Here is a 16214-nt window from a genome sequence, read left to right on the forward strand (position 1 = left end):
GGACAAATAAGTAAGTAAGACTTATGAGGTCAAAAGCTTAGGCATTATTACGATAGTAATTATAATATAATAATTAATGTGTTATTGTGGGAAAATATTGCCCGTAAAATACCCCTTCTGAAAACTATTAAAGTCCACCACACAGGAGGGTCTTTCCCTCTATTTTGACGCAATATTGCCGCCCTTCGACTTCGAGCTGCTACGAAACGTTTAGCTAGTGAGTTAATTAAGTGAGGCACGACCACTGACCTAAAAATAGTATCTTTTTAGGTGTGTGAGCACGACAGTCATGACAGAGTGATATCTAGGATATTATTATAGCACAAATCTATGGCTTACTTCAACTTTATCTAGTTCCGGTGATGTGCCGAGGAAACTAAACGTAAAGGCCAGAAACTCTGTGTTCCCTGCAATTTTTACAGCATTTTTTAACACAGATGGTTGTTTTAAGAACGCTGCAAATCCTAAATTGTTTTAGGACACGTGTATGTGAACAGATTTCTGTAAATTAGTAGATCTAATCTAGATCTAGATCTAGATTCTAGATCTATTTGTGTTTGCTCGGTTCTAATGTTTTACCGATGGAGGAGACAGCGGACTTGTCAGGTATGGCAACAACAACAACAACAACAGAGGCAGAGGGGGTGCGTATCAAACATGAATTCGACTCTCCTCGCTCTAGACCTAGATCTACTGATTCTACTGGGTCTGTTTTGGAACACACAACAGTCGAAGAGACTGCAAATGTCAAAGAGGAAGACTCCTCTAGCTGTGTTGTTGAAGGTGAGCAGTTGTTGAGAAATGATGGAATTGGTCGTCAAGGCCAAGGTTTGGTAATGCAAATGAAACCTGACATTGATGGAAACAACTGTGAGACCGAGATTCTTAGATCTGATGATCGCCAAATTGTGAGCAAACAGGTTTCTGGCTTGAATATATCTATTTCAAAGAAAGATGGCCCGAAGAAAAACTGCACGACTCTTAAGCTCCCAACAATTAGATCTACAGATAACAATATTAATAGTAGTAGGCCTACAATAAGATCCATGTCGAGATCTGAGGAAGCTGACGCTGAAGCTCGAAAGAATGATGATGATAGTTGCAGTAATGGTGACAGCGATCACGTTTGGAAAGAAGAAAATCAAACCCAGGGCAAAGGTGAGCTTCTGAAAATCATTAAAACTGAACCGCTGTCTGATTATGGTGATGAAGTGGAATGTGAAGTCCAAAATTTTGTGAAACAAGAAGTGACAGAATTAGAGAGTCCAAACTTATCAGAGATAGGAAAGACAGAAGGACAAGAAGTTGGAGATGCGGTGGAGATGTGTGTTGAGCAGACATTGAACAGGGATCATGTCGGTCAGCCTGAATCTGAAGGAATACAACTGAAAATTTCTGATGTCAGGAGTTTATGTAATGAGCAGAGTCCAAACCAACTTACTGATCATGTAGTCGGGTCCATCAGTTCAGTTCCAACTTTCTCTGCTGACTCAGCTCTTCAGGAATGCAGCGACAAAAATTCCAACTCTGCGAGCAGGGACAATTGGAATAAATATAAAGGTACGTAGAACAAATTACAAATAAAAAGATTGCAATGTTTTTAATCCTCATAATTTTTTGTTGACAGGGGCATGCGTTCTGTCTAGATCTACTTACTGTCAGTTTTCACTGTAGGCCAACTGATTACCAGTCATTTCGTCACACTGGTGCTGTCAAGATGTCACAGTCATCTCGTCACACCCCAAATCCACATACAATGTTGAATGGAGACAGTCATTTTGTAGCACGCGTGTATTGTCATGGCAATCAAATCATGATTTTATTTTTGGGGGAGAGTTTGTGTAGTATGTGTTTGAATCGGCATTTGAATTCTTTTTTCTCTATTATAACAGGCTTACACTGACCTACTGATGCTACCGGGGTTTTTTTTTACTAAAAAAAAATGTTAAGTATTGTGATTTAGAATGAAATTTTTAGCATGAAAAGTTTTTAAAATGAAGTGGTTCAGGAAGCTGGATGTTGTGGGTATTTTTGGTTGTCATAATTGGGTGTTATACAAGTTTTGAAGTAAGTTAGCTTTTTTAGTCATTATTTAGCAATGCCCACCGAGCGCATTTTGTTCCGATTTTTGGCCCCTGCCGCGGGGGTGTTTCGTGGGACGAACTAACGCATTGGTTGTTGTCTTCAACTTGCTTTCACGCCGCTTCATTGAATGGATATGAATGAAACCTGGCAGCCAATCAGAAAAGAGGTCAATCTCATAGTATGCTGATTGACAAGTTTGTACCCATCCAAGAAGCAGTCAAAAACGTTTGGGAAAGTGGTTGATGTGGTGCGCTTTGAAGATTTTTCGGAGCTGTGATTTGTCAAACTGACTGATAATTTGTACACCATTTTTCTCCATTTATTCCCTTCTTTGCCTAGTTTCAGTGGTAAAATAGCGAGAAAATGACTGCCAAAATTTAGTACAGTAACTCCAATAGAGCTTCTCTTTCAAAATTGAAAATTTACAAATTTTGTGCCTGTAGTCAACATTTTTCAGTCAAATTATTAAAATTCACATAGATCTAAATAGAAATATGTTTTTATTGAGCCCAACACATAAAAATTGTCAAAATGCAGAAAAATATGTTTCTTCGATTTCATTATTTTGAAGAGCACGCCTGATTTCACCTTGATGCCTCACACATATCCTTTAGCTTTTATAAATTCTATTGGCCCATTATAAATTATGACCTAAAATAATATACATAGATATTAATAATATATATAATTTAATATAAACATTAAACATATTACAAAGTTTGAAAAAATCAAAATTTTTTTAGAAAGAATGTATGGGAATGTGAAATCCGCCTGAAAGAAAATAATAAGGCCCCAAATTCTTCGCCTTTTGAATAATCTTTCCGACATAATGAAAACATGGCTTAGTCAAAGAAAATTCGTCCGTCCTGCAGATTTTAGTTTAAACAGGCTCTGGACAGTGTTGCATGGCATCAGTTTGGTTTACATGAAGACTATTAGGGAACAAGTGACTGTAATCACAAACTGGAAATTTATGCGGGTGCCAATTTTAAAAGCTTGTGGACTCATAACTTCATATTTGTTTTAGACTGGTGGTTTATTGTAAGTGTTGTTGAATGGAAAATCTAACAACAATAATCAACCAACAGTTTTGAAAATAAGTACACAAGCATTAAAAATTGGTACCCTCACGATTTTCAGTTTGTGACTACAATCGTTTTTCCCATGTAGTCTATATAATGGGTTTACTGTGAGGCACTAATCTATTTTTGGAGAATAGAGAGTGCTATACATATTCAATACTAAAAAAGGAGGTCTGAAACGAACAATGATCCATAATAAAATATGCTCAGTGATTGTACTATTTAATGTTAGTCTATGTGATAGAGCACTATACATTTATGCTATACCAATGCAATTTAAAATTACAGTTTTGAATATTTTAATTATCTGAAGTCTAGCATACACACCTAGCCTATTTATTGGTGATCACTCCAACTCCAACATTGGTATGATTTGATTTACCAAAAATTTTCTAATGGCATTGGCCATGTGAGAAAGTGCTTTGCTATGTTGTCTACTTGAATGACATCAGGACAAAAATAAGAATGTAAGTCATGACGTTCCAGCACTTGCACTACGTAGTCCACTAAAGCAAGTCGTCCGTTGAATCACACGAAGGCAATTTTTATTAATATTCCATCCCAGACCACCCAAAACCATGAGAGTTTCGTCGCCTGTTTTCCTCACTGACAGATGAGTATGTCCAAAGTTAACTAACATACAATCCATGTGCAAAGAAGTTTTCGTGCGCTCCTAGACAAAAACAAAATCATACTTTTATAATGAGCACAAGTTATGTTACGTCCAGATTTTGCACAGTATTTGTATTTCTGCTACTTTGTTTGCTAAATTAATCTCTTTAAAAATATCATCAAAAGATGTTGTTCTCTGCAAAAACAATAATATTCAACTCTCTTTTCGTTTGAATTCAATATGTCAATTCAACCAATGTTGATGCACCTCAATACCCGCGCGAACAAACTTTTATGTTTCTTTGATTTCGCACTATTTTGCCAAGCCTGATTTTTTAATTTCAATTTTGAATTACCATATCTCGAGGGTCTCTTAACATTGATTAAATGTTAATGTGTCAGATGATGCAGAATTTATTTAGCTTAAAATGCTGCATGAGTGGGTAGTGCAAGGCTTCAACGCGATGATTGGATGATTATATTTTCAAGTTTCTTTTTGGGTGGAACTGTACGTATGTTATAACAAAATAACTATAGGGGCCTACATGATGTGGATGACTTCTAAGAAATAATTCTGAACCTGAAAGTCTCTTTGCTCATGTGTGATAGACTGTAATGTAGTGCTAATAGTAAAATTGCAGACAAAATGAAAATTTCATATCTTAAAAACATGGGTTTAGCACATTTTTTCACCAAAAAAATCAACTAAATCTCTATTTATTTCTCTGGAAGGCTGTTTATGAGGGGCAACAGAATTTTTTTATAACAAAATTTAAGAAAGTGCGCTTTTTCATGAAACCATTCAATTTTTTAGCGCTGTTATAATTGATTAAAATTTAATAGTCTACCTGTTTGTTTTTATGCAGCATAATAGGCCTATATATATCATGTTACCCTTTTTTTAAAAGGAAATGATAGATGAGCATATATATACTTTTACTTTACTTTCGCCGCTTGTATCCTTTTGGGTGTCGCGGGGAGAAAAAGTCGTCTCTCTGTCGCCAGCCGGAGAGCTTGGGTCAGGGGATGTCGTGGGTGGTTAATGTTTCCCTGACTCCACCTATGCAGGTCTTTCTTGGTCGCCCTCCAGCCTTATTTGTTGCCATCGAATTTTGGGATGTAGGCACGTTGTGTTGAATGGTGTGTTGGTAATCGTAGGAGATGTCCGAACCATTTGATTCTTTGGTGTTGGATGTGATACATCATAACACCATTTCTCGGATTACTGAGTTTCTAATTTTGTCTCGCCTGGTCTTGTTTACTGCTTTGCTATGTGCACATATATGTATTTTCACAAGACAAGAAACGACATCTTTGGTGTTGTGGTTTAGTGCTTCACCGTCGCACACAGGAGACCAGAGAGCGGGTGGTTGGCGGGTGCTCTGGTGTGGTTTGCTCCTTCTTTCCTATCAAACGTCTATCGTCCTTATCTCCCCTCCTTCTATTTTGTGTTTGTTACTCCCTTTAACACCTCTAATCTTCGGCACTTATATGACCTTATTGAAATGTGTTTTTAAATGGACCATAATGTGTTGAGTAAAAAAACCCAGAAAATCGATAAAAATTGCCAAACTGGTGGAAAAATGCCTATTTCTTTGATTTCATTATTTTGACGAGCTCTTGATTTCACCACAATGTCTCACAAATTATCTAAATTGTGTTTATCAGGACATTAAAAACATCACCATGATTGAAATCAAACAAACAAACAAAATAAAACAAACCAAAAAACACAATAAAGCAGACATGAAGAGGTGAAAATAATTGATGTGTGTCTTTTTTCTTTTTCTAGGTAATGTGTACAGTGCACTGACCAGGAGTCTTCAAGCAACGCGAAAGGAAAGTGAACAGACAAGATCGTCTAGTCACAGTACCTGTCTATCAAGTCGTGCTTCGAAGACAAAACAACGGAAAGTCGTCAAAGAAACCATCACTTCTGGAGATGGCCACGCAGCTGCTGCTGCTGCTGCTGCTGATGCTGCTGCTGCTGTGAAATCATGTGACCTCCGACCCAGCGTGGCAGAAAATAAGCAATTCATTTTGAGCAAAAGTTTGATTAATATTTGTGGTTTGTACTTGAAACATTCTTCAGCGGTTGAGGCGACGGCGGCTCCGAGTAATGGTGACTTGGAAGAAGATGTGGGTCAAACGGAGACCTCGCAGGTTGTAACGGATGATTATTCTGTTATGAAAGATATCTATGCCGTAGGGAATAGAGGGAATGAGCAACCCAGCAACCCTGGGTGTTCTGGTTTGGACCATTCTGCGCCCGTCGTAAAGGAAAAACCTTTCCGGTGTGATATTTGTGGTAAGTGTTTCGCGTCTAAGGGCAACTTGAAAGGTCATGAGAAAACGCACTCTGGGGAAAAGCCTTACAGTTGTGATGTTTGCGGTGCCTTGTTCACGCGAAGTCATGGCCTCCTGCGTCACAAAATAACGCACACGGGTGAAAAGCCTTTCCAGTGTGATGTTTGCGAAGTGCGTTTTACTTACCGCCATAATTTAGAATACCACCGAAGAACGCACCTGAAAGAAAAGCCTTATAAATGCGAGAGGTGCGATGAGACTTTCACGACCCGCGGCAACTTGAAGAGACATCAGAAAACTCACACGGGGGAAAAACCCTACCAGTGCGACCTTTGTGACTTCAGGTCGGCGCGAAATTCCGACCTTTTGAGTCACAAAAAAACACATTTGACAGAAAAACCACATGAGTGCGATATTTGCGGTGCATGTTTCGCGACGGTTGTAGATCTGCAGAGGCATCACAGAGGACATTTCGGAGAAAAACCTTACAAATGTGAGGATTGTGATTTCAGCTGTTGGAAAAATAAAGATCTTGTGCAGCACAGAAGAAAGCACACAGGAGAAAAACCTTACAAATGCGAAGTGTGTGATGCTACGTTTGCTCGAAGAGCGTATCTTCGGAGTCACAAACGGAGGCACACGGGCGAAAAGCCCTTCATCTGTGAAGTTTGTGACGCGAGGTTTGCACACCAGAACACCTTGCTAAATCACAGAAGGTTACACTTGGGAGAAAGACCTTTTAAATGTGATGTTTGTGGCGAAGGATTCACTAACAAAAGCACAATGCACAGTCACAGAAAAACTCACAGCTTAGAAAGACCTTTTGCGTGTGACATTTGTGGTGTAGGGTATAAGTGGAAGAACACTCTAAAACTTCACAAACGGAAGCACTCAAACGAAAAACCAGAGGTGTAAAGTTTGTGGTAAGTGATTTGTGAAACAGCTAGTAAGTTTGTTGGTCTTTGAGCCTGGGCAATCTGCAGCTTGCACTGTATGCTTCCCTGGAAGTTGAGAATGTTTCTGTGTCTTCTAGGGTCTACGAGGGTAATAATGGTTGTAAAAAAAGGGCATAGAGCATGCTGTAGGGCATGGATATATTTGTGATGCAGCGTGGTGAAATCAGGTGCGTGTCAAAGTAATCAAAGTGAAGAAACGGGAATTTTACCACCGGTTTGTGAATTTTTATCGAATTTTCATTTTTTGGTTCAACACCTTTCATGTCCATTAGAACACCTTTCTGTTGTAATTTTACTGCAAAACGTTGATTACAGGCACAAGACAAAACATGTCCAGTTTTCGTGGATTCTCAAGCTAAAGAAAAAACTCAACTTTGGCGGCCATTTTCTCACTATTTTTACCTCTGAAACCTGGTGACCCCCACCTCCTTAATTTGCAAATATATATATGTAACTCGACTTCTATTCTAGGTAAGCGGATATTGTTTTCATCCAAAGCGAAACAAACTAACAAGCTTTAAGATTAATAACCCTACATGTCCAAAAGTTGACGAGAGCCTGACTTCACCACGTCGTAACACATATATGTGCTATGGGTCGTTCTCTCCCAACTGTGTATATTTCATTATAACATTGTATCCAAAATTTAGAATTTCTGCAAAAAGCTCTTATTAAATGTTTTCTTGTTAGCTCAAACATTCAATTTTTGTTTCCCAAAGTCCCGGAGCTGTTGCATTTCTAGATTTTGATTTTGAGAAAACAGCTTTCGAACACTGATGCCCTATTGTTGCAATCATTACGCAGACGACACTAAACATCAAACTTTACAAAAACTACTGAACAAAACTGATTATAAATTTTTAAAAAGCACCATTTTATTTTATGAACAAATGCACACCAGAAAAGAGAGGCACATGAAAATTATTTGTTCTATCTTTTTGAGGGAAAGTTTCCAGGAATGAATGCAAGATTGTGAGCATGGCTGATCAACCCTGGGAGGTCATAAATGTTGATGGTTTTGCCTAGATTGGTGCGTATTCAGTTGTTACAAGCTTTGTTGAAAAACTGTTTGAATAGCCCATAAACTGTTTTGTCTACAGGGATGGAGCTTATGACTGGTGTGTGGAGGAATGGCCCGAAAAACATGCCTTTTTCTTTTGCCTTGTCAGTGGCAACAGTTGAAATATAATGGGACTCACGATTGTCCATGACTATGAGAACTTTTCTGTCAACACTGCACCATGTCTGAGCTATGAAATGGTCCAGGAAAATAAGAAATTCTTCTCATTGATCCATCCTCCACTCAGTCGCGCCGTTCCAATTGAGTCGTTGAGTGCCCCTATTAATACTATTATAAGATAATCTCTGTAGTTCACACGTGGGAAAATGGACATGGGTGGGACAGCCGTGCCAGTTGCATTGATTGCATCAAGCAGTGTTACCAGTTCACCGCGTTCTCCTGGGGCCACAGAAGCTATTTGCTTCACACCTCTTGGAGAGACAATCTTGCTGAGGTTTTGAACAGTCCGTATCCCTGTCTCGTCAAGATTGTAAATGTCTTTTGCTTCGAATTTGAAGCGGTCCATGACAAGACTGAGGTTTTGGAAAAATTGTTGAACGTTATGTCTGTTTAAGAGAGCGGCCCTTGATAGTGATGTTGCTTCTGCCGAATGAATTGATAGTTTGTGTCTTTCTTTGAAGTTCAACCAAAACGTCTGCCCAGCTTTCCTGTCTATCTCCCATGACAGGGGCACCTTTACTTGACACCATTTGCATTTGCAAAAATGTATACGAGGGAGAGCACATTTTCCTTGCTGAGGCCGTGGAGTCTCTTTTCCATTTCTGTAATGTGCAAAGCTAATTCTTTGTCCATTGCTGGGCTAAACGCCATTGCTGATGATTTGCTCAAAGTCATTATGTCCACTTTGAACTTTGCAGGTGATTGTTTGTTGATCTTTCAAAGTATTCGCTTTATGCAAGTGCGGGCCCTTCTCTTGATCAGCTAAATGCAACAATCGTATTGCCTTCATTAACATACAGTCCGAATTCTTTAATTCTCTCTTGAAATTGTTGCTGGAATGAAGCATGATTCTATCTGTCCGTTTCCCTGAATTGTCCCATTTCGTCACTCTCTGTGTTTCTGTCTTCACTGAGAGATTTTTTTAGTGGGACGTGTGTTGGTGGAAATGGTGTCGGAACACAAACAAGAAGTTGGTACATTTGGAAAAATGGACGGAGGGACCATAGGAACCATCCATCTTCCACGACGTTCCATATATGGGTATAAAGCGGCCAATGATGAAAGCATACACCCATGTTTTCCGTAACTTGTTCAATTGAAAGTCTGCTGGTAAACTGTGTAACCACACAGGTCTGTCATTTTGATTTTTGGGAAATCCATACGCTGGAATCGTTTCTGCATTAACCTTTGCCTGACTGTAATATCCAGTCTTACATCCAAACACAGCACATTTTCTTCCCAAAGTGAATAAAAATTTATAGTAATGATCTCTCAAATGGTCTCTGTCCTCTTTTTAATCCACGACAGAAATTCTGCACAAAGCAAAGTGAAATCTGGCTAACACAGTTTTAGACGTAGCCTACAGAAATTTCCAGGCCTGTTTTTCTATTGTTCACAATAGATTAGTCTATAAGTAAGCATGTAAGGTTTAATTCTCGTCAGTTCACAAAAAGTTTAGGGAAATTGGTCAGAAGATTTGCTGAAATGAGAAAATCCTAGCTCCAACAAGGGTCAGCCATAAGGAACCCATGTTGATGGTATACAATGGTTCATAAAGAAATAACAAGAGAAGATAGATCTCCAATTATTCTAGAACACCTGTTGAACATGGGTTACTTCATGAGAACATCATTTTACTTATTGCTTATGCCTTAAGTTATAAATACCTCACTGTAAGCACTTAAATCTAATCTCACAACTCTACAACATCATCACTGCAAATACAAAGATAAAGGGCGCAAAGCTGCTCGACCTTTTCAAAAACGCCGTCATGGAACTGATCTCAGTATCAGTATCGGTAGTTGGAATTTCTATTCCCTTGTTCTCCTCCTGACTTCTGTCCTCTAAAGATAGTTCTTGGAGGCCCTGTAAAGAAAATGAGAACCATGTTTAGATTGAGAAAATGTCCTAACACAATAAAAGAAGTTACAGTTACAGCATCATTTTCCATGTGGTTGACTAATTTTAAGGCCTAATGGACTTGTCACAAAAAGAGAAGCCCACCCGGCATACACTGATACCACAATTAATTCAAAAAACAAAAAGTCAGTCGGCCTTTCTTTATAAGTCGTTGCTCTCAGTTCTTAATTAAGTTGTCAGTGTCAAAAGTTGTTGAATGTTGAAAGCGTTTGCAACAGAACAGGTGTGCAGGCTGACCTACTTAAGTGTTTCCAGGAACCCTAGTGTTGAAGTAGATATGACATCCAAACTTTGAGACTTATCTTGATCTTCACACCTCTTTCGCTGAAGGAAAAATGATGTAGGGTTCACGAAAAACATGTCTTAACGTTTACAACCATAAAACCATTCATTCATTCCAGACCCTCTCTCTCACAAAGTCCAGAACCCTGTACTTGTTGTACAATGTCTATTCAGAATTCATCAATACTTTCAATATAATATTCTTGATTTAAGGAATGACAAAGTATTCTGTCAATTGCACACATACTGATCTATAGGGCTACTTTTAAATTGTTGTTCTAGAACACATTATCACACAACTAAATGATCTAACTGATCTAGTCAAACAAAACCTATGTTTCAAAGAAGTTTTTCTACTGCGTAGGCCAAAACATAAAGCAAGAACATTGATTGCCTTGCATACATCTCGGAATATGTAGGTTTGTATCTCACCTTTGAGTTGAAGGACTTACTTGTTTGTCATGTAATGATCACTCCATCCATCCACATACTTCTGGTTTCTGCACGGCTCTTCGCTACAGAAGCAAGTGGTGTTGCGATACTGTAGGACTCCTCCACTCTTGACCCGTATTGAATGGACTGCCCTTGTTCCTTTTAAGTCAGTCAAATTAAGTCCTGATTTTTATCACAATTAGATTACTGTAATGCTACTTTGACTTGTTTGGCGACCGAAAAACTACCAAAGTTACAAGTTTTCCTAAATCAAGCAGCAAAATTGATAAAATGGAACAAAACTAATCAGCTCACGTAACACCAATTCTGAAAGAACTACACTGGCTGCCAGTAAAAGAAACGATCAAATACACAACTGCCGTCTTCTGTTTTAAATGTGTAAATGATACTGCATCCATTTATCTGAAAAAATTCCTGGAATTATATCATCCACCCAGAGCCTTTAGATCAGACACTGACAATCTAATTCTTAGAACCCCAAGACAAAATTACAAAACATACAAATTCTTTTATCCCTACGTATGGACAGAACTCCCATAGATAGAATAAGGGCACTTATTATTCAGATTTTCCAAACACAGTTGAAGCATTTTTTATTCACAGTTGGATACCTGTCGAAATGATGAACTGTTATTCATGCATGTGTATGGCCGACCGTGAGACTGGAAATAATAGCTGTGAGATAGATGGAGAGAGAGAGAGAGAGAGAGAGAGAGAGAGAGAGAGAGAGAGAGAGAGAGAGGGAGAGAGAGAGAGAGAGGGAGAGAGAAGGTGTGGGAGGGGGAAGGGGAAACAGAAAGAACGGAAGTGTTTTTTTATTTATAGAGAATGAATGTTTTTATTGAATGTTGCTAGCTATTCAAGTTTCGTGAGTTTTTATTGCATTTTATATTTTAACGAATGCATTGCATTGCTCACTGTGTGACTATTTTTTTCATAAATGTTCATACATACACAACTATATGCATAATAAAATGTTCAACGTAGACACATGCCCATTCATTTTAAAGGTGTGCTATTTTTATTAATGTGCTTTGAGCATTTCTTTTTTTTTTTAGAAAATGGAAATGCGCATCATAAATGCTATATTATTGATATAAAATGGCTACACAACAGACACCGATGACAACTCTTTGTCCTTACAAGATGTTACGTGAGGAACGCCAGACATGACGTGGTGTGTCAGACATGACGTGGTGTCTCACCTTAAGTAAACACATCGCTACCTTAAAAGTAGCCTACAGAGTTCTTTTTGTCTTCATTTTTTCTTTTTTTGGTTTGTTTGTTTGTTTGTTTGTTTGTGCTTGTAAGTGTTTTACGGCGCTCGCAACTACATAAAGTCATATGAGCGCGCGTGACACATTAAACATTTTCCGTTGGTAGAAAATTTTGAATTTTACCCGGGTGGTGGCCGAAGCCTACTCTTATAATTGGTTTTGAACCACCAAGGGAACTTTAACGTGCGCAACTTGCACACGGGGCCTCTGAGGTATTTCAATTTCGCCTCTATCAGAGAAGGCTAGGTTCAGATCTTACTTATAATAGTGGTGTAGTAGAAAGGCTACAGAAAGAGTCCAGAGGAGAGGGCAAGGGAGGTGAGAAGGTGGGGGCAGAAATTGGAGACGATAGCAGACGACAGAACATTGTTACTACAGAGCATGAAAGGAGGTGAATGGAGAAAAGTCTAAAGAAGATAATTTTCGTCGCCGCCCAGATTCGTCCTCGAGACCTGTCGAATGACAGGCAAACAACATAACCTCTAGACCATTATCGTCAAAAAGACATAGGTCATCAGCGTACATTAAACATAAAATACCATCATTATCATTGGGCAATACCTGTATAGCATGGGTATTTGAATCTGAAAGGTGTTTTTCAAATTGAGATATAAACAAAGAAAATAATATAGGGCTAAGTATGCAGCCTTGTTTGACATTTGATGTAGCCTACATTGGAAGTATTCAGTAATATAAGATTTCAGGGGTCCTCGTTCATCTGAACAGATTTTAACACATGAAAGAACACTTTGATGCAGATTTTTCAAAATAGTATACATTGGTCCAGAACAGCCAAGACTTCTCAATACTGTCCAAAAGTTTTCTCTGTCAACCTTGTCAAATGCTTTTTAAAAAATCGACAAAACATACATAGAACCTTCCGCCAGACTTGGAGATATATTTATTTTTGGACTAAAGATTGGAGTGAAAATATATGATCTATAGTAGAGTATTTTCGTCTAAAACCGGCCTTAGATTCAGGGATGAGGTTACCTTCATCACACCATTGTTGCAGTCATCTATTCAATATAATGAATGAGAATAATTTACCAGGAACGTTTAGTAAACTAATACCCCTATAGTTATTGACATCATTTACGTTTCCTTTTTTATGCCAACTAAATATCATAGACATGGTGTATTCCCTTGGATAGTTGCCTGTGAAGAAAACTGAATTAAAAAGAGATTGGAGAAATTCAGCCAGGTCCTGGCACCTGAATTTGAAAAATTCCGGCGATAGGCCGTCATGCCCACAAGCCTTGCCAGATTTTAAATCATTTATACAATACAATTTCGTCTCTTGAAATGCGTGGATTTAACAAATCACCTGGCTCACCACAAGGGGAGCCATGAGACTGTACTGTAAAGAAACAGATGAGTTCAAGCTGGTTGACTCATCAATTCCACTGGCGTTACCACCAGAACCCCAGAGCACGTGGTCAGAATGCCTGAATACTGCCAGAAGCCCAAAGGCTGTGTTCTATTCTGAGCTGTTCATAGGAAACTCATAGTTTGCGCTCTCAAGCAGCGTTATATTTCAACACCCTATCTATTGTCTCTTAAGGGCTGACCTTAACATTCTGGCCGCGCCATGTGAGAGAAGGTAGCTGTCTTAGACAAATGAACGTGTTAAAAAGTGTTATCGTAATATCAAAAGATTCAAAACATGGAAAGGTGGCGTCAGTAGCCTAGAGGTTAGGCTACTAGACTCGTAATCATGATGTTGCTTAATCGGGAGTTCGAGCATCAGCTCGGTCCGACGTTGTGTCCTTGGGAAAGGCACTTTATACGAACTTCCCACTTGGCTCGGTCCTATCGGAGATTGACGTTCAACTCGGAGGTCCAGCCTCTTAAATAACGTAATAGTGTTGATAGAAGCGTTAAACCTATACCTTTTTCAAAAATTAAAGGGAGGATGAGTGGAAAATGGTGGTGTGTATAGGGGATTGTCTAGGACAAATGGCCGTTAATATAATAATAATGAATAATTATAATAATAATAATAATAATAATAATAATGATAATAATAATAATAAACAATAATAAATAGCACTTGTATAGTGCATAACCCCACTGGACAGCAGGCACACGATACTACTATTATTATTACCCCAGTAGACCACAGGATACTCAGAAACATTCTCCGTTTCCCGGGAAGTACACAGTGCAAGCAGCTGATTAAGCGCTCAGACACTAATAAACTGATAAGATCTTTCGCTGTCGCTATCTGGGTACCTATACGTGGGTACCCATTCTCACCTGAGTAAAATGAGGAAAATTCGTGTAAAATGCCTTTCCCAAGGACACAAAGTCGGGTCCCTGACAGGATTCGAACCCAAGACCTTACGGTTGCGAACCTGAGAGCCTAACCATTAGGCCACCGATGCCAAGTTAGAACAGTAATAGCAATTTCGTGCCAAACGGAAGATGAATCGGTAACCCACTTTCAGTGTTGCCAATCCCGATTAGCTTATTATTCAAGCCTTTTGGGGTGAATGTATTGACGAATCTGATTGGTCAAGAAAATTGTGTGCGTGACGTAGGTCTCTCGGGGGTAGATTTGTAGCTTGGCGTGACTTGTCGGCTGTGGGTGAACTGGACTGTACGGCATTTGGGCACATAGATCTAGTTTGTTTTTGGTTAGGTTTGTTTTGTTTTGTTTTTGTCTTCTTTTTTTGTGTGTGCTTTTTTTTGTCGTTGTTAGCGACTTGACTTCTCACTTGCCCACGCATTGGAGGCTGATTTTTTTTCCTTTTCTTTTCTTTTCTTTTTTGTTGTTGGTTACCTTCTTGAATTGGTGGTTGGCTGGATCTCTGGTTTTGTTCGGTCCTCCCTCCCTTCTTATTAAACATATGTGAGGCAGCGTGGTGGAATCAGGCTCTCGTCAAAATAATAAAATTGAAGAAACTTGCATTTTTCTGCAGGCTTGTGAATTTTTATCAAATTTTTGTTTATTGGCTCAACACCTTTCACGCACATTAAAGAACTCATTTCTGTGTGGATTTTCCTTAAAAACGTTGATTAAAGGCACAACAAGTGTAAAATTTCAGTTATCACAGACTCTTAAGCTAAGGAAATAACTAATATGTGGCGGCCATTTTCTCACTAATTTTACCTCTGAAAACAGGTGACCCCCACCTCTATCATTCGCAAATATCTCGACTAGCATTCAAGATATTTTTTTCATCTAAATAAAGACAAATGAACAGGCTTTAAGATGATACCGATAACTCTACATGCCCAAAAATTGACGAGAGCCTGATTCCACCCCGCTGCCTCACATATTATTATGCCGCCCTAATCTCGCCTCCTTCTTAATTTGCATATATAAGTATTCAAGGCTTTGTTTTTACTTTTGGAGGTTGACATCTGGCTATGAATGCTCCCTAACCCCACCCCCTCCCCTAAATTCGATAAGAGTAAGTTTAGGCCCCTACTCTGCAAAATTAAAAATTAATTCCTACCAGACTGAAAGTGCTCAACGTGTCCCGTGAGCTCATATGACGGTACGTCGTTGAGAACGCTGTAAAACATTTACAAACAAACATTGAAAAAAGTAGACAAATATAATAAAGAAAACAAATGTTCTGTTAATAATGGGCGACACCCTGCAGAATTCAAAATTTAATCCTACCAAACTGAAAGTGCTCAATGTGTCTCGTGCGCTCATATGACCGTACGTAGTTGCGAGCGTTATAAATACTAACCAACAAACGCTTTAAACTAATACAATTTATAAAGAAAACACGTTCTATTAACAATGGGCCGTCAAGTCACGCCAAGCTACTTATCTACCCCGGAGAGACCTACGCCACGAGAGCCCCCAGCTCAAGTCTGCAACCATGTTTTCACTGAGCAGACGGCCAGCGTAAGTTGAATTGTGCAACACCATGCAGCACATACATCCAGAGAGGTAAGTTAGATCTACAGTGCATGCACAGAGGTCGAAGCTAACACATTTACCACAGAAATCTGCCTCTACCCTCGACGCTTAATGGGG

General features: G+C 38.9%; 1 protein-coding gene across 1 annotated transcript; it reads left to right on the top strand.

The window, feature by feature from the left end:
* Nucleotides 1-347: 347 nt before the first annotated feature.
* On the top strand, nucleotides 348-7132 carry LOC101850383 (zinc finger protein 37). Its single transcript, XM_005112166.3, has 2 exons — nucleotides 348-1560; nucleotides 5572-7132. The coding sequence occupies exons 1-2, from the start codon at nucleotides 582-584 to the stop codon at nucleotides 6999-7001; spliced, it is 2409 nt and encodes an 802-aa protein (XP_005112223.1). The 5' UTR covers nucleotides 348-581; the 3' UTR covers nucleotides 7002-7132.
* The last annotated feature ends 9082 nt before the right edge of the window (nucleotides 7133-16214 follow it).

This window comes from Aplysia californica, unplaced genomic scaffold (assembly GCF_000002075.1).
Source record: "Aplysia californica isolate F4 #8 unplaced genomic scaffold, AplCal3.0 scaffold01201, whole genome shotgun sequence".
Classification (NCBI taxonomy): Eukaryota; Metazoa; Mollusca; class Gastropoda; order Aplysiida; family Aplysiidae; genus Aplysia; species Aplysia californica.